Source organism: Ostrinia nubilalis, chromosome 10 (assembly GCF_963855985.1).
Source record: "Ostrinia nubilalis chromosome 10, ilOstNubi1.1, whole genome shotgun sequence".
NCBI classification, from domain to species: Eukaryota; Metazoa; Arthropoda; class Insecta; order Lepidoptera; family Crambidae; genus Ostrinia; species Ostrinia nubilalis.
This window is the reverse complement of record NC_087097.1, coordinates 13,324,805-13,348,116: the sequence shown is the minus strand read 5'-3', so window position 1 is coordinate 13,348,116 and position 23,312 is coordinate 13,324,805. Positions and strand designations below refer to the sequence as shown.

General features: G+C 36.7%; 3 protein-coding genes across 4 annotated transcripts in view; 2 read left to right on the top strand and 1 right to left on the bottom strand.

The window, feature by feature from the left end:
• Window positions 1-45: 45 nt before the first annotated feature.
• LOC135075447 (centrosomal protein of 131 kDa-like) lies at window positions 46-9,274 on the bottom strand. The gene is made up of 13 exons (XM_063969887.1): window positions 9,076-9,274; window positions 8,152-8,263; window positions 5,715-7,899; window positions 5,555-5,644; window positions 5,355-5,484; window positions 4,481-4,588; window positions 4,065-4,223; window positions 3,410-3,454; window positions 3,068-3,273; window positions 564-700; window positions 402-473; window positions 240-311; window positions 46-149 (listed from the first exon to the last, which is right to left on the bottom strand). Exons 1-13 carry the CDS (start codon window positions 9,208-9,210, stop codon window positions 46-48), a joined length of 3,555 nt encoding a protein of 1,184 aa, XP_063825957.1. The 5' UTR covers window positions 9,211-9,274.
• A 915-nt stretch (window positions 9,275-10,189) lies between these two features.
• LOC135075610 (uncharacterized) lies at window positions 10,190-17,194 on the top strand. 2 transcript variants are annotated; one of them, XM_063970023.1, is made up of 8 exons: window positions 10,190-10,533; window positions 11,125-11,325; window positions 11,979-12,068; window positions 12,875-12,970; window positions 13,791-13,886; window positions 14,363-14,467; window positions 14,546-15,664; window positions 16,013-17,194. In XM_063970023.1, the coding sequence occupies exons 1-8, from the start codon at window positions 10,482-10,484 to the stop codon at window positions 17,140-17,142; spliced, it is 2,889 nt and encodes a 962-aa protein (XP_063826093.1). In that variant the 5' UTR covers window positions 10,190-10,481; the 3' UTR covers window positions 17,143-17,194. The 2 variants fall into 2 exon arrangements, with proteins under 2 accessions (XP_063826093.1, XP_063826094.1); XM_063970024.1 differs by lacking the exon at window positions 16,013-17,194 and having other exon boundaries at window positions 14,546-15,795.
• A 250-nt stretch (window positions 17,195-17,444) lies between these two features.
• Window positions 17,445-23,312, top strand: part of LOC135075302 (perilipin-4-like) — a 38,515-nt gene continuing 32,647 nt past the window's right edge. The window contains exon 1 of the mRNA XM_063969694.1: window positions 17,445-17,566. Within this exon, the coding sequence (XP_063825764.1) occupies window positions 17,548-17,566 (19 nt within the window). The 5' untranslated portion in view covers window positions 17,445-17,547. The remainder of the gene's footprint in view (window positions 17,567-23,312) is intronic.

Genomic DNA, 23,312 nt, shown 5'->3' with positions numbered 1-23,312 from the left:
TGTTCGCTGCTCCTGCTACGTTAGCTCTAGCTCTGGGCTAGATCCCTAGCTCAGTAACCCTAGCCTAGCTCGCTCACCCAGCTCGGCGCGCTGCTGTCGCTCCCGGTCTGCCAGCGCGGCGGCGGCGCGCTCGTTCTCTGCCCGCATCTCTGCCACAAGCCGTGTTCGCTGCTCCTGCTACGTTAGCTCTAGCTCTGGGCTAGATCCCTAGCTCAGTAACCCTAGCCTAGCTCGCTCACCCAGCTCGGCGCGCTGCTGTCGCTCCCGGTCTGCCAGCGCGGCGGCGGCGCGCTCGTTCTCTGCCCGCATCTCTGCCACAAGCCGTGTTCGCTGCTCCTGCTACGTTAGCTCTAGCTCTGGGCTAGATCCCTAGCTCAGTAACCCTAGCCTAGCTCGCTCACCCAGCTCGGCGCGCTGCTGTCGCTCCCGGTCTGCCAGCGCGGCGGCGGCGCGCTCGTTCTCTGCCCGCATCTCTGCCACAAGCCGTGTTCGCTGCTCCTGCTACGTTAGCTCTAGCTCTGGGCTAGATCCCTAGCTCAGTAACCCTAGCCTAGCTCGCTCACCCAGCTCGGCGCGCTGCTGGCGCTCCCGCTCGGCCAGCGCGGCGGCGGCGCGCTCGTTCTCTGCCCGCATCTCTGCCACAAGCCGTGTTCGCTGCTCCTGGTATGTTAGTTCTATCTCAAGGATCTGCTTCTCCAGTCTGCAATCAACAATATTCAATTAAAATTATGAAGTCCAAATATAACTTGACCTACTATATCACTGACTGATATGACGACGAAGAAGTGGTGGAATAAATTGAATGTCATTACATTGTGTCATGTCATTCATGCGTCCACACTGGGCGAACGGGCTCGCGCGGCAAACTCGACATCCTGCTCACTCAAGAGCAGGGTGAGCAGGATGACCAGCGTGCCGCGCGAGCCCGTTCGCCCAATGTCGTCCACATACCATAACATGTTACAAAATAAATGAGGCCAGTGTGGCTAGCATAATGCCACCAAATCTGCTTCCATTTCATCCGACAGTCATATTTACACACGTCATGTCTACTTCTATGTCTCACCTGGAGTTAGCTAGCTGCCTTTCCTTCACCAGCACTACCTCTTTCTTAGCTTGGAACGTTTTTCTCAAGTCCTCCAGCATCTTAAGGTCAGACACCTCCTTTGGCTAACGTCATATCTATTTCTACTTCTATGCCTTACCTGGAGCTAGCCAGCTGTCTCTCCTTGACTAAGGCAGCCTTCTCAGCCTCGAGCGTTCTTCTCAAGTCCTTCAATCCAGCCGAGTGTTCTGCTAGCGTGCTCCGCATAAAGCATCTAGAGGTAAAATGGCACAGCTTTCGGAAGTCATACCTATGTTACTTTTATGCTCACGGCTCACCTGGAGCTAGCCAGCTGCCTTTCTTTCACCAGCGCTGCCTCTTTCTCAGCCTCCAGCGTCCTCCTTAGCTCTTCTAACTCAGCAGAGTGCTTGGCCTGCGAGCGGCCGCATTGCTCTGCGTGGAGCATCTTGAGATCAGACACCTCCTTTTGTTAACGTCATATCTATTCTACTTCGATGCCTCACCTGGAGCTAGCGAGTTGCCTTTCCTTCACCAGCGCTGCCTCTTTCTCAGCTTCCAGTGTCCTTCTCAGCTCTTCTAACTCAGCAGAATGCTTGGCCTGCGAGCGCCCGCATTACTCCACATAAATCATCTTGAGATCAGACACCTCCTTTTGCTAACGTCATATCTATTCTACTTCTATGCCTCACCTGGAGCTAGCGAGTTGCCTTTCCTTCACCAGCGCTGCCTCTTTCTCAGCTTCCAGCGTCGTCCTTAGCTCTTCTAACTCAGCAGAGTGCTTGGCCTGCGAGCGGCCGCATTGCTCTGCGTGGAGCATCTTGAGATCAGACACCTCCTTTTGCTAACGTCATAAATATCTATTCTACTTCTATGCCTCACCTGGAGCTAGCCAGTTGCCTTTCCTTCACCAGCGCTGCCTCTTTCTCAGCTTCCAGTGTTCTTCTCAGCTCTTCTAACTCAGCAGAATGCTTGGCCTGCGAGCGGCCGCACTGCTCTGCGTGAAGCATCTTGAGATCAGACACCTCCTTTTGTTAACGTCATATCTATTCTACTTCTATGCCTCACCTGGAGCTAGCGAGTTGCCTTTCCTTCACCAGCGCTGCCTCTTTCTCAGCTTCCAGTGTCCTTCTTAGCTCTTCTAACTCAGCAGAGTGCTTGGCCTGCGAGCGGCCGCACTGCTCCACATAAATCATCTTGAGATCAGACACCTCCTTTTGCTAACGTCATATCTATTTCTACTTCTATGTCTCACCTGGAGCTAGCAAGCTGCCTTTCCTTCACCAGCGCTGCCTCTTTCTCAGCTTCCAGTGTCCTTCTCAGCTCTTCTAACTCAGCAGAATGCTTGGCCTGCGAGCGGCCGCATTGCTCCACATAAATCATCTTGAGATCAGACACCTCCTTTTGCTAATGTCATATCTATTTCTACTTATATGCCTCACCTAGAGCTAGCAAGTTGCCTTTCCTTCACCAGCGCTGCCTCTTTCTCAGCTTCTAGTGTGCTTCTCAGTTCTTCTAACTCAGCAGAATGCTTGGCCTGCGAGCGGCCGCATTGTTCCGCGTGGAGCATCTTGAGATCAGACACCTCATTTTGCTAACGTCATATTTATTCTACTTCTACGCCTCACCTGGAGCTAGCGAGTTGCCTTTCTTTCACCAGCGCTGCCTCTTTCTCAGCCTCAAGGGTCCTTCTTAGCTCTTCTAACTCGGCAGAATGCTTGGCCTGCGAGCGACCGCACTGCTCTGCATGAAGCATCTTGAGATCAGACACCTCCTTTTGCTAACGTCATATCTATTCTACTTCTATGCCTCACCTGGAGCTAGCGAGTTGCCTTTCCTTCACCAGCGCTGCCTCTTTCTCAGCTTCCAGTGTTCTTCTTAGCTCTTCTAACTCAGCAGAGTGCTTGGCCTGCGAGCGGCCGCATTGCTCTGCGTGGAGCATCTTGAGATCAGACACCTCCTTTTGCTAACGTCATATCTATTCTATCTACTTCTATGTCTTACCTGGAGCTAGCCAGCTGCCTTTCCTTCACCAGCGCTGCCTCTTTCTCAGCCTCAAGGGTCCTTCTTAGCTCTTCTAACTCAGCAGAGTGCTTGGCCTGCGAGCGGCCGCATTGCTCCGCGTGAAGCATCTTGAGATCAGAAACTTCCTTCTGCTGACGTTCTGCCATTTCACGAAGCTCGCCCTCTAGACCTTTCACTGTTAACTCCTGGGAAATCGAGATATGGCTGTGTAGATTTTTTTATTTGAGAATGCGTTCAAGACAACATCAAATGTTTGATGGTTATTCGGATTATTTTATTTTGAATGAAATAGTGCTACCTATAGTATGTTTGTGAACTTACTTTTATTTTCTCAGCTTTTTGTCGAACCCACCGCTGCCTAGCAACCTGAAATTGATGGAATAGACATGAAGTTATGAGTGCAATATGGTGTTGGGATATGTTTCATGTCCCTGCGAAAATGATACTTGTGCTAGATTGTAAGCACTGTTAATGAATGCTGGATTAAAATAATTTGATAGATCTCGTTTTTTATAATAAAAGTGAACACTAATTTTCATGCTCGAAAGTGTCCTATGACGGCTTTTGATGTTTTTCTAGAGTGCGCATGTGCCTCAGACAGAGATGTCAGATAACGTCACGGGAAATCGTGTTTTGACAGTAATATCTAAATCTCACTGAATGAGGGCTATCGTTTTAGCGCTCACCAGTTAGCGCCACTGTAGAGTAAGGTCCTGTCACTTGCTAGTAGCGAAGATAGTGGCACCAACTGGTGAGCGCGAAAGTGGTAGGAGGACTATCGTATTTGCACTCATCAAGATGGCGCCACTGTAGAGTAAGGTCTTATCAATCGCCAGGGGTGCCAACTGTTAAGTATAAAAACGATAGCCCTCATTGACTGGTGATGTCATAAACACATTTTAAGGCAAATTGGGTACTTGATACCAGTTGACTAGTATCATTTGACCGTACTTCTGATGAACTGTGTAAGCCTCACTTGCTGCGCGGCGGCCATCTTGTCGTGTTGGTTCCTGAGCTCGAGCTTGTAGCGCTCCTCCAGCGCTTGCGCCGAGCGTTTCCAGCGCTCCTCCAGCGCTCGCCGCTCGTCAACCAGCTGTTCGATGCGGTGGTTCAAAGTCTTCTTGTCGTTTATCAGCTGGGAAAAGGTAAGCACTTTTTGGATGACCAAAGTTGATATATGTAGGTACAGACGAAAAAAAAACTATATTGATGTGAAAGTGGTGTCTTATGTAGTCGTAATAGGGCCGATATTGGAACGTAAATATAGATAGTCTGATGTACTGATTACAACTATACCGCATTGACACTGACGCGCCGTTTTGACTAATGTTGAGATCGAACTACAAAAATTTACTTCAGAATTAGCAAGAGTATGAAATGAATTATTGTTACCTGGTCAATGAAATTCTGATGTCTTTTTATAGTCTCTTCACATTCTTGCTTCACTTTTGATATGTTCCTTATTGACTGCTTCTCCAAATTGCTGACTTTTGAAATCATCTGGAATTATAATATTTTAAACTATTATGTTGCATTTTTACTATAAAATCATCCTGTTCAGACGAACATTGATCTCTGATCAGCAACAAATTTGGCCTACATCATAGTGCAATCGTTGCACATTACACGGGCGTACACTATTATAGATTTAAGTAATGTACTTGTATGTGTGTGTAAATAGCGTTAGTATAAATATTGTAAGATTGTTAATAAATCCTCTTTGACCGTTTGGACTTGGACTACATCATTTCAACCACGTATCGTTCCACCTGGTAACTATATTCCTCTCACTGTGGCCAAGACACCCTTAGCCATCAGATCCTGATCAGTCTTGTGAGTCTGCTTGACTGGCAGTGAGAAAACCCACTCCTCACCTTATTCCTCACCACATTCCGTCTGTTACCTTAGGTCTCACGGTGCAGACATCCCTCACTTATTTATATATTTATTTATCTTATATTTATGCTGTAGGTTAGGGAACTAGGGAATTAGGATACCTAGGGACATAGTTCTATCCTATAGTATAATTGTTCATGTGTAGCTAGCCGGTGCCTTTACAAGAGACCACACTTCCACGCACTTAGATACATTATTTTCACACTCTACATTAACATTAGTCGGCAGCTGCACAATCCAAACCATCTGGAATTAATTTAAATACATATGAAAGTGGTGCCACCCAGTGAAAACAAGTACTTTCTGTTACATTTTGGTAAAGCAAGACATACAAATATTCGTCTTGAAGGAAAGAAGCTTATTATCATACCTGTTCCTTATGGTTGGTGAGACTCTCCTGCAGTAGAGCGATGCAGCAGGATCGTTCTTCTAGCTGCAGGGACAAAGTCACCAACCTCTGCGCTAGCTCCGTTTGAGGCAGCTTCAACAATGACTCCAACCTATAAAAAGTTTAACTAATTAAGTGACCAGTGCATGGATGGTTCATGAGCATAACCAGGTATATCTTACTTTGGCACTGTTTGCGGAGTAGTGTTAGTGACCACAGATAGGGCATCGTTAGCACTTTGTTCCACCTTTTCTAGGAATTCAAATATCTCCCTGGAAACATAAAGAAAAGTTATTATTTTGTGATCTTCTTTTGAAGGTTGGCTTAACTTTAAGCACTTACATAAAGTGGTCTTTGGGAGCAGTATTTTCTTCTTCTTTCTTGGACTCAGGTTCAGCAGCAACAGTCCCTTGGTGGCTAACCACAGACGTAACAGGATTGTCACCATAGCTCTCTATTTCTTTCAACATGGAGTAAATATCGAAAACTGTAGAGTTAGAACTGAGTTCTTTAGGTTTTGGTGGCTCCTTTGATTCTTTCGCTGAATTTACTACAGTTGATGGAGGTGTAGTTTCTACTTCAACTTTGTCAACTGTTTCTCTAGTGCCAGTTTGTTCGGGTATAGTTACTGGAGATTGAATTTCTTCAATTTCAAGGATTCTAGGTGAGGGCGCTGATAGAGACATCCAAGAATCTATGTCTTTGTCATTTTGAACCCCTTCTATCCTCGCGCTCATTGGGATACGATTGGAATACAAATTCTTTTGGGTCTGGTTTCTGATATGGACAGGAATTGCAGCTTTACTGCTATTGGGTTTGGTATTTTTGTTATTCCAGCTTTGTTTAAAAGCCATTGTACTTTCATCAAACCTAGGAGCTACATCACTGGGACTATTATTAGGTTTTTTATCATATTTCTGAAGATTTTTAACAATATAATCTTTGCTATAATCACCCTCTTTAACTTTTAAATAATTCTGTATCAATTCTTTAGTCGAAATTTTAGACACGTCTCTTTTACTATTTTCTAAAGAGTTGTTGTTAACTTTGGGCATCTCATTTATGCTTGATTCCTGTGAATTTTCACTTGAATCCTTCTTATCATCTACAAAATGAGTGGAGTTTTGTTCGAACATTCTGTCGATGTTGAGTGGAGTAGGTGATATGGCGTCACTTTGAATATCTTTAAGAGTAAGCTCATGTAGATTGTTTATAGCTTCTAACTCTCTTTTGTAATCTTCTATTACTTTGGAAGTATAGGCTTTAGTAGTGCTATTGACTAAGTATGAAGGATATTCTAAATCTTTGTTGTTCTTTCTTTCAGAACCTTGACTACCCTCACTAGTGCTTGGCATGTTGTCGCTCATACTTTTAGTAGGAGAATTTTGAGGAGGCAAAGCTACATGCCCTTCTTTCTTTATGAAGAAATCTTTGTATAGTAAACGACTATGATTCAAAGGTTCTGTCCACTTTTTATCTAAAGGGAAAGTCTTATGATAATACTTATCATTGCTACTTGTGGAGACACTGTCCAGGCTTTTGGGTTGGTCTTCAATTTTTGTATGTGAGCTAGATTTCTTTAATATTGAAGACGAAGAATGTGGAAGAGAGTAGTTTTGTTTATATACTTTTTCATCATTGGCGCCACTATCAGGATAGCCAGAGTCCTTTGAAGAGGCATCAGTATGTACAACTGTACTTGACATTTTGACAGCATAGGACTCCATGGTGTTAGTACGAAAGTCATCATAAAAGCTGCTGTAAGTTCTAGGGTCACTCATGAAATTTTGTGTCTTGGGATATGCATCATCTTTTAAATCAACCACGTAAGTATTTCGTCCAGTTAGGTTCTCGTCTAGGTTGACTTCTTTTACATTATTGGCATCGTTTAAAGAGTTTTCAGGAGAGAGACTTGATAGATTTTGTGATGGGACACTTTCCAAGTCTTGTGTAGATTCTTCTTCGACAAGAGACAGTTGTTGCTTCGTTAATGTGAGTCGACGGGAGTATGTATCTATTGCTTCTTCTACTTCTGCTTGAATATTCGGAGTGCCGAAAGATACGCGCCCTTCTAATGAATCTTCAGTGCTTTTTTTGTCAGATTCTAAAGGAATAAAGTAAGACTCGTAAGAGCGCGTTTTAAATGATGGAGACAGACTCCTTTCATAGTAACTATCTTTATTCTTAGTTGGCGACGACGCTCTCGGTGGACGTTCAGTTATTTTAATTTCTAAACCATATTCATCGTTTGGCTTATCTCCATACACATTATCCATAACTTTGCGACCCCTTTTAGCTATATTTCTATACTTTAAAATATTCTTAGCACTAGGACTTTTAATTTTTGGCCCTAACTGGGCCTTGGCTTTTATTTTAGTCCCTAAACTTATAAAGGTGTCCTCAGAGCCGTAATCAGAGGCATTGCTACATATTTCTTTGTCTTTTTTTATGTATTGATGTTGAGGTGATTTGAAATCTCCAAGCAACTCTGTTGTTGGGGCGACCACTTTCACAGTTGTTGGGGAACCTGAAAATTAGAGTTAATGGTGTATTAAACAAAATATTTATCTATATCCATTGTACTTATCATGCAATAAATATTATCCTAAATAAAGAAGAAATCAAGACCTTGCTGCAAGATACATGCAAATTATTCTTTATAAGACAAAGTCCTAGAATTAGGTTCCACATTCATAATAAATTAATTAAACATAAAATATAAATGTAAGTGTTGTGTAGGTAGTTGCATATAAGTCTGAGTAATGTGTAAAGTGTTTACTGTTATAGGACTGCAGAATCTCAGCACTAAATGTCTTCAGGAAACTCCGTGTAGACGGTGCTCTCTCCTTAGCATCCGCTGAGAACGGTCTCTTGTACTTTTCTTGAAGGTCCTGGCAGTGGAAAGAAATAGCTAACTAATGAATTAACATCTAATAAATTATGTTGACTTTTGATTAACAAATTATGATAATATTTAGTTAAAAATATTTTTTTTATAATCTTACTAGCTTTCCGCCCGCGGCTTCGCCCGCGTGGAATTTTGTCTGTCACAGAAAAACTTTATCGCGCGCGTCCCTGTTTCAAAAACCGGGATAAAAACTATCCTATGTTCTTTCCCGGGACTCAAACTATCTCTATGCCAAATTTCATCAAAATCGGTTGCGAGGTTTAAGCGGGAAAGCGTAACAGACAGACAGACAGACAGACAGACAGACAGAGTTACTTTCGCATTTATAATATTAGTTGGGATGGGATAAGAATTGAAGTTTTATAGATCTAGAGTAATATAGCAAATTCATGTATTACACTGATTATGGAATTACTATGTAGATCAATCAGATTTCTACAGAATTTTGGGTGTTAAGCCTTGGCGCAGACCACCGACTTTTAGTTGGCCGATAGTTGGGCCCGATTCTAATTTGTATGAAGAATCGGCCGATACCAAATCGGTCTAATGTGCGCACTTTCATACATGTTTATACTTATCAATAGCCCGATCCAACTATCGGCCAACTTAAAATCGGTGGTCTGCGCCTAGGCTAAAGGTAAAACCCATGGTAAAACAATATTTCTTATATGTCATGTCTTTTCAGTCAAAGTATACCTAACAATATTAATCTCATTTGCGTGACCTTCTAAGCAGGCATTAATAATTATTAGGGTCACGAACCGTAATCGATTTAACAAAAACAAAGAAATTTACCGGCGTGAAGCAGGAATTTTGAAGAGCTGAGCGTGGTCGGTTGCGTACGTTCTTTTTATCGTCTTTCCTTTTACTTCTGTATGTAAGATTTACAGGCGAGCCCAGCAGCCGCAAGTTAGAATTTTCCTTCGACATTTCACGCACATAACAGCGACAAATCCACGAAAAATCGGACAGATTCAGTTCTTTTCACTTTCAACCTTTTTTGACGTTTAAGTTGTTTGTTGTTGTCATGTCATTTGGTTGCTAAGCAACTGATTTATAGCCAATCGACTGTATTACTTTTAAATCTATTATCTCTAAACAATTCAGTAAAATAAGTATTCAATTAACATTTGACACAAATATTTTGTAATTATTAATGTGATGTATTATTAAAATAATAATACACCACAATTTTATAGAATTTTAAAGTGATAAAAGTACATTGTCTGTCCGGAAGTAGCGTAAGTTCTCAATCGCAAGCATGAAGCTACAGCTCTAATCCATATCTGTGAGCTACAGATATCGCAACGCAAGGTTATCAATGTTGCCAGCAATAAATAATACCGCTTGTGGTAGAAATTAATGAAAAAAGTAATACCATGATGTGTCTACATTTTATGATATTTTTTCATAAAACCCATGAATAAAATTTATGTTTAAATTCTTATAAAAAATATTTATGCGTATTTGTATTATGAATAATTATAAATTAGTAAATAAAGATTGCCAATGGAATAACAAAACGCAATAAAGTTATGACGTCAGCGATAAAAATACCGGCTGGTTTAGCCGCATGGTTTTCTCGACTTGCTGCGGACTGTAGTTGAACCTTGAAGGTATTTCGATTCGATCGCGTCCATTCGGGGTAGAGTGGTGCATGCTAGTTCGTCTTTCTTAGTACGTATCAAATCGAGGCTCGCAAGCGCCATCTATCCGCCTGACCCCGTACTTTTTTGACCTTAAAATGCGTTTACGTTTATAAAAATATTAATTTGTTATACAATGTTTTATTATTAAAAGTTATTTAATTGAAATAGAACTCTATAAAATATTTTATAGTCTCTTAAAACTTTATAATCAAGAAAAATTAAAATTGGTTTTAAAAAGTCTTGAATCGTGTGAACGCTTCCATAATATGTCGGTTAACCACTTGAACGTCAAATCTGACATTCTAATTTGAAAACTTGATCGTTGCTGTTGCGCGCTCCGTTTTCTTATTGGATTTCTTTCTCTTTGCATTCGCGATCCTTGATAGTAAAACGTTGAGTCGAGCTAATGCTCCTCCGTTCTAACTTCAGGTCTTGTGTGTGTTGAGAAAGTGACTGAGATAGTGACTCTGTTATACCTACGTGTCGTGTTGAGATAGTGACTCTGAGAAAGTGAACTTTTACTTTTGTTTATGTGCTTGTGTGACCACAACCATGCCTCAGAAGATCTGCTGTGTTTCTTCATGCAAATCATCACTTCAAAATGGTTAGTAAATAAATACTTGTAACAGTAATAAATGGTTACCTACAAATAACCAACCTTATGCTTTACTTAGCTGCCAAGTGCCATAAAAATTTATTACTTTAATAAAACTTGTACCTACCTACTATTCAATCTCATCTTAATCTGATGATGTAGAATGAATAGGTATCTAAATAAAGTACAACTAAAGTCTTAACAACAAACAACCTTCAAACTTGTGAGAGTATAAATTTATTGCAATCCGTGATGATAAAATTAAAAAAAACACCTTATGTTTATGCCATCAAAAAATAAATTGTGAACTCATGCCAGATTATAATCTGGCGCAGTTAGACTACAATTTGTAATCTTACCTAACCCACTATTAGTTTACAATGCCACTCAATAATATAATACTCTAAACTAATGGAGTGCACAAATTGTTACGGAGACATAATAAAAGAAAATTCAATTTAAAAATAACTTGTATTTTAATATGTTGATGGCCACCGGTGGCTTTGGTCAATAGCCCATTTGCGCCAAGCTTCAGGTGTTACAACAAACTATAACTGAGAAAGATTACAATTTGACATTAACTTAAATCTCATTTTGCAGGTGCCATTCTTCATAGCTTTCCGAATCCATTGAAAGAGTTGGAAAAGTTTCGCACATGGGTGAAAAATGCTGGTATTGATGGAGAGGATGACAAACATATATTTGCCAACAGAAGAATTTGCCATCTTCATTTTAATAAAATATATCATTACCCGAAAAACAGATTGAGCAAACTGGCAATTCCAACACTGCATCTTCCAGGTATTTTAGTTAGTTATACATATACATATAGGACAATAATAATTATTACCTATGTAATATTTTTTTCACACATTCTAAAATTTTATTCACCGAGATAGTGTGGTACTAAATTTAAAAGTGGTCTTATGTTAAAGAGATGTGCAATTTATCTCACCAGCGCAGCTGGCATGTAAATTTGTGTAAAAATACATCCGTAATTATTATTTTTAATTAATTACTTGTAATTAAACTAAGACACAGGTTATCATTACCTACATTATACACCATTCTTCCAAAATCTTAGTTGTTAATTTTGTAATAAACTAGTTGTACCTAACACATTTACCTAAGTTCCCTATAAAAATAGGGTACATAAATTTTGTGACACTAACTACTAACATAAATAAGTTCCTACTATGTTTATAATGTATAAAAGCCATAATAATTATGGATTGACATTTGTACCAAAATTATGGCCTTGCAGGATTGGAACCCGCAACCACTGTAGACTGGAGCGTGGTTTTCTTCTTTCGCATAAATTAAGTCCTGACATTCCTAATATACTAAGGCAACATCTTGCAATGTCACCATGTATGTTGTTCTACATATCTCCAAGTCGAGCAATTTTTTATTCTTATGACGGATGAAATATTAAATTTGTCTTTATTTTTTAGATGTCCCATCCAGTTACACAGCAGAGCCTATGGACGTGTGTGAGCAGCAGCCACCCACATATAAAGAGATCTATTGTGGTCCTAATACTAGTAAGTAAATATTATTAGTGTTCTCTTTTATAAAACAGCAAAACATTAAAATGGTATTGTACCTATAGTTTATTTACAAATCAGTATGAGTTCATAAACAGTTATAAGAGTTTACAGAACTTTTAATTATTAACCCCCTTACTAATAAAACTTACACGCTCGTTGAACAGTTTTTTAAAGTGACGTTTAGTATGGAAATATCATTTTAAAACAGTGTTCAACAACTGTGTAACTTTTTATTAGTAAGGGGGTAAGATTATAACAAAAATGAAACAATGGACAAAATGTCAAGTGGCAAAAATCGGAATAAATAATAACCCAGCATTGATTGAGCCTATTGTAACTAGGACACTGAAATTTTATATTGCATAATATAAAAAATTATGCTGGACCTTGGAGGAGGGCTTTGTCCAGCAGTGGACGTGAAAACAAGGCACTGACATCATGTTTTTTTTTCATTGTATTAAAATGAAAAGTGATGCCGTGGTCTTTCTTTTTAGTTCTTAAATTGTTCATATTTAAACAATACAAAAAGGCGTGTAATGTGTGGGTAAGATTGATTGTTACCTGTCAAAAATGCTATCCTGGGACGCCATTCGAGCGTGACGAGACGTTTAAGTGTATCTTCCCTTGTTTTAATCTTATGTAAAACTAATGCCATAATCAAATATCTGGCCGGATTATTTGTATGAAATTTTGTGAATTTGAGCAACAAAATCAGGTCTTAAGAGGTTATTATAATCTTTCAAAATACCATGCTCATTTGAACCAGAATGAAGTAAATTATAAAATTTATTTCTTTTCAGGTGCACCACAACCAACTTCTAAAAGGCCTCAGCCCATGACAATGGATGACCAGCAGCCAAGCACGAGCACTATGACTTACACTGGTGTTACTAGAAGTAAGTTTTGTTTTATTTTATAAATGAAAACTGATGCCCAGCCGGGCTAGGATGCGCGTCGTGATAAACTCATTTTAGACGACACATGTATGAGTTATTATTATTTAAAAAAAAACATAACCCTCCTTCTGGCGTAGTCGGGTAAAAACATTACAAAAAGGCTCTCCGTGCGTGTAATGCGTAGGTATAGACCCAATATACTTAACTGTCCTATCCGTGACATTGACAGCGGGGCGCCACCGTCAATACCGGATAGCTGGTTCCGACTTTTTCCATGCTGGATGATGCTTTTACACTACGCGGAAATTAGTCAAGTCAATGTGAACACACACCGAACAGTGAGGTGGGGATGATAAATAAATGATTTTCATCCCCACCCCGCTGTTTGGTGTGTGTTCACATTAACTTGACTTTTCTAATTTCCGCGCAGTGTAAAAGCAGCAGGAAACTATAAAGTTGAACGATGGTGGCGTCCCCCTGTCAATGAGTTTGGTGGGCCAGTTCAGTTTAGGTCATCTAAAACACCGATTGTTACCTGTCAAAAATGGCATCCTGGGACGCCATTCGAGTTTCACATTTACAAGAAGCATAAGCCGTATCTTACCTCTTTGTTTTAATCTTGGGTAAAACTCAAATTCAAATTAAAAATATTTATTGCGTAATTCTAATCCCATAATCTCAATATCTGGCCGGTTTATTTGTATGAAATTTTGTGAATTTGAGCACCAGAATCAGGTCTTAAGAGGTTATTATAATCTTTCAAAATACCATGCTCATTTGAACCAGAAGGAAGTAAATTATAAAATGTATTTCTTTTCAGGTGCACCACAACCAACTTCTAAAAGGCCTCAGCCCATGACAATGGATGACCAGCAGCCAAGCACAAGCACTATGATTTACACTGGTGTTACTAGAAGTAAGTTTTGTTTTATTTTATAAATGAAAACTGATGCCCAGCCGCTGAGCCGGGATAAACTCTTATGGATGATTTTAGACGACACATGTATGAGCTTATTTAAAAAAAACATAACCATACTTCTGGCGCAGTCGGGTAAAAACATTACAAAAAGGCTCTCCGTGCGTGTAATGTGTAGGTAAGGCCGATTGTTACCTGTCAAAAATGCCATCCTGGGACGCCATTCGAACTCGACATTTACGAGACGCATAAGCCGTATCTTGCCTCTTTGTTTTAATCTTAGTTAAACTCAAATTCAAAATCTTTATTGCATAACTCTAATCTCATAATCAAATATCTGGCCGGATTATTTGTATGAAATTTTGTGAATTTGAGCACCAGAATTAATTAGAGAAGAAGAGGTTCTTATTATCTTTCAAGATACCATGCTCATTTGAACCAGAATGAAGTAAATTATAAAATGTGTTTCTTTTCAGGTGCACCACAACCAACTTCTAAAAGGCCTCCGCCCATGACAATGGATGACCAGCAAGCAGCAAGCAAGCAGCCAAGCACAAGGACTCACAGTGGTGTTATTAGAAGTAAGGAAAATATTTTTTTTTTTTTATACATAATAATGTGGTTATATTAAACTAACTCTTACCATTTCTTAATTTTAGGCCATATGTTCAAGAACCAATTTGAACAAGATCTATATAAAGCAGTCGCCAAAACACAAGCGGAACTCAGACGATGCAAAAAAGCAAAAGCGGGATTAATACAAAAGTTACAAATAGCCAAGAAATTGACCCGTTCCAAAGCTTATCAATATGTTACAAAAGACTTGTCACCAGCAGCAAAAACATTTTTTGATATGCAAATAAGACAATCTACAAAACACCCCAAAGGACATCGTTTCACATTAGATGAAAAGATATTGGCATTATCATTATATAAACCTAGTCCAAAGGCATATCGCTTGCTGAGCCAAATATGTGTTCTGCCGAAAAAAACTACCTTGAACAAATTAATGACGAAAACATATTTAATGCCTGGGATAAATGATATTATCTTTAATAATTTAAAGAAAAGGGTAGAAAAAATGCCTAGTAAGCATAGATATTGCTCTATAATATTTGACGAAATGGCCATTGCTGCCCATGTTGCATTTGATAAACATACCGATAAAATAAAAGGTTTTGAGGACGACGGATTCGAACGCGAAAGAAAATTTGCTGATCACGTGTTGGTATTTATGGTCAGAGGAGTATTCAAAAAATTTAAGCAGCCTGTCGCTTATAGCTTTTGTACTGGATCCACAAAAACGGAGAAGCTCAAAAGGCAATTAAAAACAGTAATTGAAAACGTTTTAGCAACCGGACTCAAAGTCATTTCGACAACGTGCGACCAGGGATCCACTAATATGGCTGCCATAAATTCACTAATAAATGACACCAAAGGTCATTATATAAGGCAGAATCAAGAATTTAAAGGGGGGTTTTTTGAAATCAACGAACACAAAATTTACCCACTATACGACCCCCCTCATCTTTTAAAAGGAATAAGAATAAATCTGATTACAAAAAATTTGGAATTTACTCTGAATGGGAAAAAGCGCACGGCAAAATGGGCCCATTTAGAAGCTCTATACAAAAAGGGCCCAAGCTATAAAGGCATGCGCTTAATTCCTAAACTTACCGCGCGCCATGTAATTCCTAATTTAATACCTAAAATGAAGGTTAAATACTGCACGGAACTTTTTAGTAAAACTGTCAGCGTTGCCATGGGATTTACAGCAGGTAAACATTTATTTGTACTTGCCTTTTATGCCAGTCATCATAGTCACGAATATTATAATTTATAACTTAGTTTCTACTGCAAGAGTTTCATGTCATCTGCTTGGAAATATTCCATGATTTCATAATGTCTAGATTCGTTTTTAACTGACTTTAACATAAGGATTTAATTTTACAAAAATGCATTGAATACATTGGACTTGACTACAATTAATTTGATTAACGAATTAATAAATTAAAATTAATTTGGTGCACGACACTATCTGGACTACCTTATAATAATTTTATTTAAAACAAGTATGTAAATATATTTTATACTTGTATGTAACTATATAATGTGTTTGTTTATAGGAACTGGCAGAATCCCAAAAGAAGCTCAAGATACTGCAGAAATTTTATTATTTTTCGACAATTTGTTCGATTCCGTAAACGGTAGTTACAACAGAATTGAAAAGGGTAAAGTTTACCGATCTGCGGTCTCGCCAAAGTCACCACATCATAAGTTGTGGTATAAAAGTCTACCAATATTAAAATCCATGCAATTTGTTGGTGGAGCACGCTCAGGGGTGGTTCCATCTTTAAGAAGTTGGATTAAAACTATAGAAGCATTCCAGCAAATAACAAAAAAATTACATTCCATTGGGCTCAAATCTTTACTGCTGCGCAATTTCAATCAAGACCCTTTAGAAAATTTTTTTGGTGCAATAAGGGCTCATGGGCATCGAAATATAATGCCTACAGTGCCGGCATTTGAGGCTTCTTATAAAGCGCTTTTAATAAATAATATGGTGTCGCCTAAATCAATTGGGGCTAATTGCGAAAGTGATGATGGCTATTGTTTACAAAATCTCAAATACCTTTTTTATGAAAACATTGTTAGGCCCTTACCTAAAAATATAATAATAAATTTTGATCACATAAACATGGATCTAACCAACATTGATAATTTAATAAAAAGCCAAAATCCGTTAAACATCGAAAAATGCGCAGCAGCTGCTTATTGTAGTGGTTGGGTTATTAAAACAATTTATAAAAATATTGGTTATTGTGAAATGTGTAAAAGTGATTTAGAAGGGGATGGTGAAGAAATCTATTCAAAATTTATAACTATGAAAAAATATTCAGAAAAATGCAATCTTCACTATCCCAATAAACATTTGCTGGAATGCCTATTGCATATAGAAGAAATCACATTGTTAATTTTATCAACACAGTGTGAATCGGATCAAATATCCGAATATATAAAATTGGTAACCACTTCTCTTGTAACATTAAATTTTGTGACATGCGAAAGTCATAAAGAAAAAGTTAAAGAACTTATAATATGTAAAGGAATTTCCTTGATGATAAATGACTGGTGTAAAGAAATAAATAATATATTAAATGGTAAAAATATAGTTTTTGATGAAAATTGTCCTATGAAAATGTTAGCGCACAGATATTTTGTATCACATAAAAGTAAAAATAAAAGTTTTAAATGATTTACATATTTGTTTTTTATTTCTTTTACCTTGTTTAGCAATTGGTTATGTGCAGTTTTATTTTGGTAGATTTTTTTTTCCAAATTAATGCACTGTTGCATTGTTTTGGAAAAAAATCTACCAAAATAAAACTGCGCCTCAAAATAATATTTGGAATAATACCTGGATACGAACCATGAACGACGAAAGCACCGTGTTACAAGCAGAAGCGAGTACGGAGCTTGAGAACTAGATGGCGCCTCTTTCTATCAAAACCTTGAGACGGCTATCTATACGTAGTACTTATTCTTATCTATGGAGTGGTGTCCCTGATTCATAAGTTTGTGGAATTCTTGCTTAGTGCGCTCTACTTGGAATAATTTGTGGAGTTTTGTGCAAACAGTGAATTTATTTTAGCTAGTCAAAATGTTCAGTGGAATCGCAGGTAAGGTTTTTTATTTTTAACTAATTAAAACTTTTAATTATCTAATAATTATTACGAAAAAATGCGATCGAAACTTAATTAAAATTGATATAAACGGGTCCATACTGGTAAGTTTTTATTATTTATTAACTGCAAAATGTAGTTATTTATCATTTTAGATATTTATATCAGCAAATTGTAGAAATAGTCTGCATTCCTAATGCGTAGAATCGTAGTCACCCATTTACTACAATTTTATAAACTTAAATGCTGACACTTTTACCACATTATTTTAAAGTAGCGCACTTTTACCAAAGCAAGAAAAAAATAACAATGGTTATACCTACGCACAAATGTTATGTTAATTAGTGAAATTCAAAATAAAGGAAAATTTTCAAAATAGGTTGTATGTAAGAATGTTCATTGAACCAGAAAAATATATTATTTAACCTTGACATGACACCATGATGGTGTTGCTGATTCAAACTTAAAGTTTTCTTTAACTTCTGTGTTTAAGTACATAACTACGGCATTTATTGATGTGTTTACTATTTTCATGCGGTAGGAAATGAACAACTAGACTGACTGGCTAGGAATTACGATTAATTTAACGAGACGAGGTCAACCGGTCATCTTTTAATTAGGTAAGGCACCTTTGAAAACAACAAGCGTATTTTTAAACAATTTACTTATCTTTTTTTACTGTACACAAGGACTGCAAGTGCGACATGCGTTTCAAAAGATGGCGCCTGTTTGTCGAAATCAATTAGGTGACAAAGTTCTAACTCTAACTTTGCCGTTGTGCAAAATTAAAATTACGTAATGTTGGGGAGGATGGTATTGTTTTATAAACTTTTTGGATTTAAAGCATGGTTTCGTAAAATTGTTCAACTACATAAACGTATGTTAAAATGTTCCAATTTCATTCTTTTGTTATTCAATCACAACCGCATTCGGGAGTCGGGAGTGACCGCATATCAATGCGTTCGAAGCAAGTCATCTCACTGCTCGCAACTAAAATAACTTTCAAAGGTTATTTATTTTTAACAGAATTCATAATCAGGTAACTGGTTGACATCATCATGGTCTAGGTACGTGAAATATTTTTAAAGACATTTCACAGTTAATATTGTAATCGCGGTGAGGTGCAGCAATCCTTGTAAGGATGTAAGTTCTAAGGGTTCGGTCTTTCTTAAGAAAAGAATAGAAGTACCTGCTCGTCTTCTACTTTGTCCCCTGTTTGTAGTATTTTAAGGACCTGAGGTTTTCTGAATAAAGAAAATAAAATAAAATCCATAAATGTTAGACCTGTAGAAATATGAAAATGAAAGTACTTATTAAATGAGACTCTCGTTTGCATATTATGAATTTATATACTTACCTAAGAATAATAAGTACCTAACTAAGTAGGTAGGTAGGTACGTAGGCACTTTTCAACCCTTTCACGCATTCCAGTATTGTAAGGTGAGACTGAGTATGTTGAAAATATACGCAGTAGGGAGGAATAACAAAAAACAAGAAATATAAGTACTTCTTATAAGTATCTCGAGAACAGATGGCGGGAAGCCTTGACCGCGCGTACGAATATTAATGCGCAAATCGAAAGTCATAAGTGCTGCACTCGTATTTTCTGATGCACATGAAGGAAGATGTAAATACCTACGTAAATATTTAAGTGTATTAATCTTAATTCTTTAAACGTTGGGTATTATCACAGAATAAGTAATAGTACAGGTACAGAAGGATTACTCCGCAAGACGATTTAAATAAATGCGAGTCTTGCTGCGACGCGATACAGTGGAATTCAGCTCGCACAGCACTACGTACCTACAATTTTATTCACCTACAAGTTTTGTCTCTTTCTATCGCGTGCCTCTGAACTCTTCTTACGCTGCTAGGGTTGCTATGCTGTCTAGTGAAAAAATAGAATTAATCTACTTAGGTATTTGTAATGAGGTACGTATGTAGGTAAGTATTAGTGTTATTTCCGTACCGCGCGGGAATAACTTGACATCTCGACCTGCACTTTTTTTTTTTTATTAGCTTAAACGTTTCCTCTACCTTATACCCTTCTGGTATAAAAAACTCAACTCGAAATATCCAAAAATACTTGAAATACAGCTCTTGTTCACAAGTAAATATCTCCAATTTAGGCAATAAATATTTGACATAACGATATATCCAATTAATATTATTCGTACAAACATTTATATTTCGATTTATCAATGTATGTCAGAACATGTATTTGTTAATATTTCGACTTATACATTTATGGATTTTCGTTTTTAATTTGACAAAAACAGTTATCAAGTTATGATCCCCTCTGAGTACTAAACACATCCATGATATGTGCAGTTGTCTAGTTATGCACACTGTCGAGAGTTTGGATATTTGGAGTTATCCAGCTATTACATTCGTATAATCATATTTTTATATGTGTTTTAGCAGTTGTTAAAATATAACATTGTCAGGATTTCGAGCGTCTTTAAATGTTTTTTACTTTGCAACCCCTGAAAATATTTTTTAATATATTTAAGCATTAATTATTACTTTTATTACTATTTTCAATAGTTTAAAACTAAATTAACGTTTAAATAGCAAGTTGAAAGTAGAAGGATAAGTTTAGTCAATAGGTAGGTACTATCTACTTATGTTTTTTCATAACAGACTAAGATTTCGTTTGACAACCGAATATAAGTAAAAAATCTAATAATAAACTTTTAGGTCAACTTTAAGTTCCGGATATTTTTTATAGTCTATTGACTTCAATGACATTAATTAGGAATAATGATGAGGTAAGTAGGGTCGATACGCCAGATCTCGTCTATTTAGTGAGTTGGTAGATTTGAGGAATAAAAATAATATACAATTTTTCGTAATCATTTTAAACGAAAAATTGTTGTCATTATGCTCCCTTTAGTCTTTATAAGTATAGTATTAAACTTGCTTTAAACCATTAGAAGTTTTAATATCTTTGTAATATTAATATTATAGAAAAAATGCATTCAAATCACTAATAATTAATAACAGCATGGAAATAAAAAAATAAAGATAAAATCTTACTAATTGGTATTCAAAATATTTAGGTATCACACTTAATAATTATCAACATTCATAATAATATATTTTAGTTTATTTCATTTTTTTAAATTTCAATAGCATGGCTCAATTTGCAATATGGTCTCCTCTCTAGGCACAGTTTGCTTTTTAATATTATTTACAACGTCTTTACTCTGTATTTAAAAAATTGTCGTGATAATGTGGACGCAAATTGGTTATCACAAAGGGTAAGCTACATTTGGAGCGTGTATTAGCGTCCAGGAAAAGGCCTAAGTACTAAAAAAAATCTTTGTGTTCGATAAGTCATGTAAATAACGTTTTAAATAATATACAACATGCAATGTTTTGTATATTTTAATATCTTAGGCCCAGTTAGACCAGACCGCGATCACTTCTGACGCAAAGTGGAAATTTCATTGTAGTAAATTCGCATCCACCTTATTTTAAGTGTCATTTAATAAAGTACTATCACCGATATCATTATCCGTATTGTATGGTTCATGGTTAAGGCTTAGAGACTGCGGTAAATCCCAAACTAGACCTAAATATATTAAAAACTTACCTTGAAACGCGCACCTGCTCACGTGGGATTTATATTTGGCAAAAACGGTAGCATGCTATAAGATTTTTTTAATGTGGGTTTACCTGTCATTAGGGTTTCTGATTTCTCGACCTATTTTTTTTCTCGAGTTTCGGGAATTCTCGAGGCGAAAATCTCGAGTTTTCTCGGGTCTCGAGTCTTTTAATTAAAACTCTTGAAATCGGTTGAAATTTAATAAAAACACAGTTTTTTTTAATCTAATATACCTACTTTAATGCACAACAATCAATATTAGAATTTAGTACCACTTATTTTGGTAAGGAAACAAACAAAAAATGAAATCTTCTTTCATAATTAATATTAACTAATCATAACTTAGTTATTACTAAAGGAACAAAAGTCATAAAGTCGCGTGTACTTTAAAGATAAATAACAATAAAATTGCACATTTATGTACAAATTAATGCTGTTGAAACATTGTTAAACAAATAAAATAAAATAAAATAAAATAAAAAATCTGGAGCTACAATTGAATCACTTGTTTTCCAAAGGACACAAGTCCAAATATGTAGCAAAATTACGATAAATAGTTTTTTTTTATAAACAAAAAAACACTTTTTAATAATTTTTTAAATTTCTTTAGGATAACGACTTGAATAAACTTTACGAGGAGGCACGAGTACGTAACCTAACAGACAGTTAACAAATTTTTCGGTCTTTAAATCAGTCAGAGTTAAACATACATAATAAATAGGTATGGCATACTCGTAGGTAAACATTATTACTTAGTTTCGATTGAGATCATTAATTGCAAATCAAATCAGTTAAAAAAGGAAGACTAGGCCAGTCTAAAAGCAACGTTAACCACGTTGCTTTTAGACTGGCCTAGTCTTCCTTTTTTAACTGATTTGATTTGCAATTAATGATCTCAATCGAAACTAAGTAGTATGTATTCCTTAGTCGAGTATGCCATACCTATTTATTATGTATGTTTAACTCTGACTGATTTAAATAGGTTATATTAAATAATTAAAAACTAACTTTTGTCTAAGAAAACAGGCTTTCAAGAGTATTAAAGCTTCAAAATCGAAACTCGAGAATTCTCGAGCTCCGGTAATTTTTTTCTCGTCTCGAATGAAGCCAAATTTCTCGAGTTTTCTCGAGTTCGAGAAGGCTCGAGCAGAAACCCTACCTGTCATACATTCAGGGAATCATAGCAATAGCTTTCGTTCTAGAGTGATCCGTCATTTGGACGTGAACTGGACGGTGGACGCGAAAGGGCGTGTCGACCTTACGCAAAAATATTTCAGTTAATTTTAATTATTTTAAGCTTAATGGTAAGCCTAAAATAATTAAAATTAATTGTGCTTGTTATGAAGCATTGCTTTTGTTCTTTTATTTGTCTTTTTTTTTTATTTTAAGTAAACGTACAATTATCTGATCAAAAGCAATCATAATCTGCGATTATATTTGATTTTTCTAATAAATTTGTTACTATTTCATTGCAAAAGTGATAAAAATATGTTCTATTTTTATGTTTTGTTTTTTTACTTAAACTTCATTCAAAATAATTAACTTAAATCCAATTTTTACACCTTAAATGTTTGTTTTTCTTTGGTGAATAACTTGACAAGTCGTCGGTACACAACTTGACAAGTCTTTTTTTTAATAGATTAAGAAGATAATTTAATTAAATTCTTACGCCAATCGAAAGATACGCATCAAATTAGCTTATTTCAATCATAAAAATATCAATTATCATTAATTCAGATTTACCAGAGAACTCTAAACTTTAAAATCGCTCCCCTGAAAAGTACGCAAAAATGACATGTCAAGTTATTCCCGCGCGGTACGGATTTTACCTTTGTAAAAATAACATTTTAAATATACCTACTTAGGATAAAAAAGTACTTATTTTAATACAATGTCTTCATTCATACCTATTTTAACATAAGACAAATAAATTAAACATACCTACTATCACAGAAGAAAGAATGACAAATCATACCTACCTACTTACTACGCAAACACGAAACGGCTACATCCTAGAACGAGAGGCACCACCCGAAAATCATATTTGTATTTATTTGGCTTTGCACAAACTTAATCTAATGTTACTCGCTGTACTTTGGCAACAATTTTATTTTTTACTGAATATTGTTGGGG

Coding starts and splice junctions, on each gene's coding strand:
- LOC135075447 (XM_063969887.1), bottom strand. CDS start 9,210: ATGTCGAAGGAAAATTCTAACTTGCGGCTGCTGGGCTCGCCTGTAAAT. Junction 3,455..4,064: donor AGATGGCCGCCGCGCAGCAA/GTGAGGCTTACA, acceptor CATCAATTTCAG/GTTGCTAGGCAGCGGTGGGT. Junction 312..401: donor ACAGCAGCGCGCCGAGCTGG/GTGAGCGAGCTA, acceptor GGCTTGTGGCAG/AGATGCGGGCAGAGAACGAG.
- LOC135075610 (XM_063970023.1), top strand. CDS start 10,482: ATGCCTCAGAAGATCTGCTGTGTTTCTTCATGCAAATCATCACTTCAA. Junction 10,534..11,124: donor CAAATCATCACTTCAAAATG/GTTAGTAAATAA, acceptor CTCATTTTGCAG/GTGCCATTCTTCATAGCTTT. Junction 14,468..14,545: donor TCACAGTGGTGTTATTAGAA/GTAAGGAAAATA, acceptor TCTTAATTTTAG/GCCATATGTTCAAGAACCAA.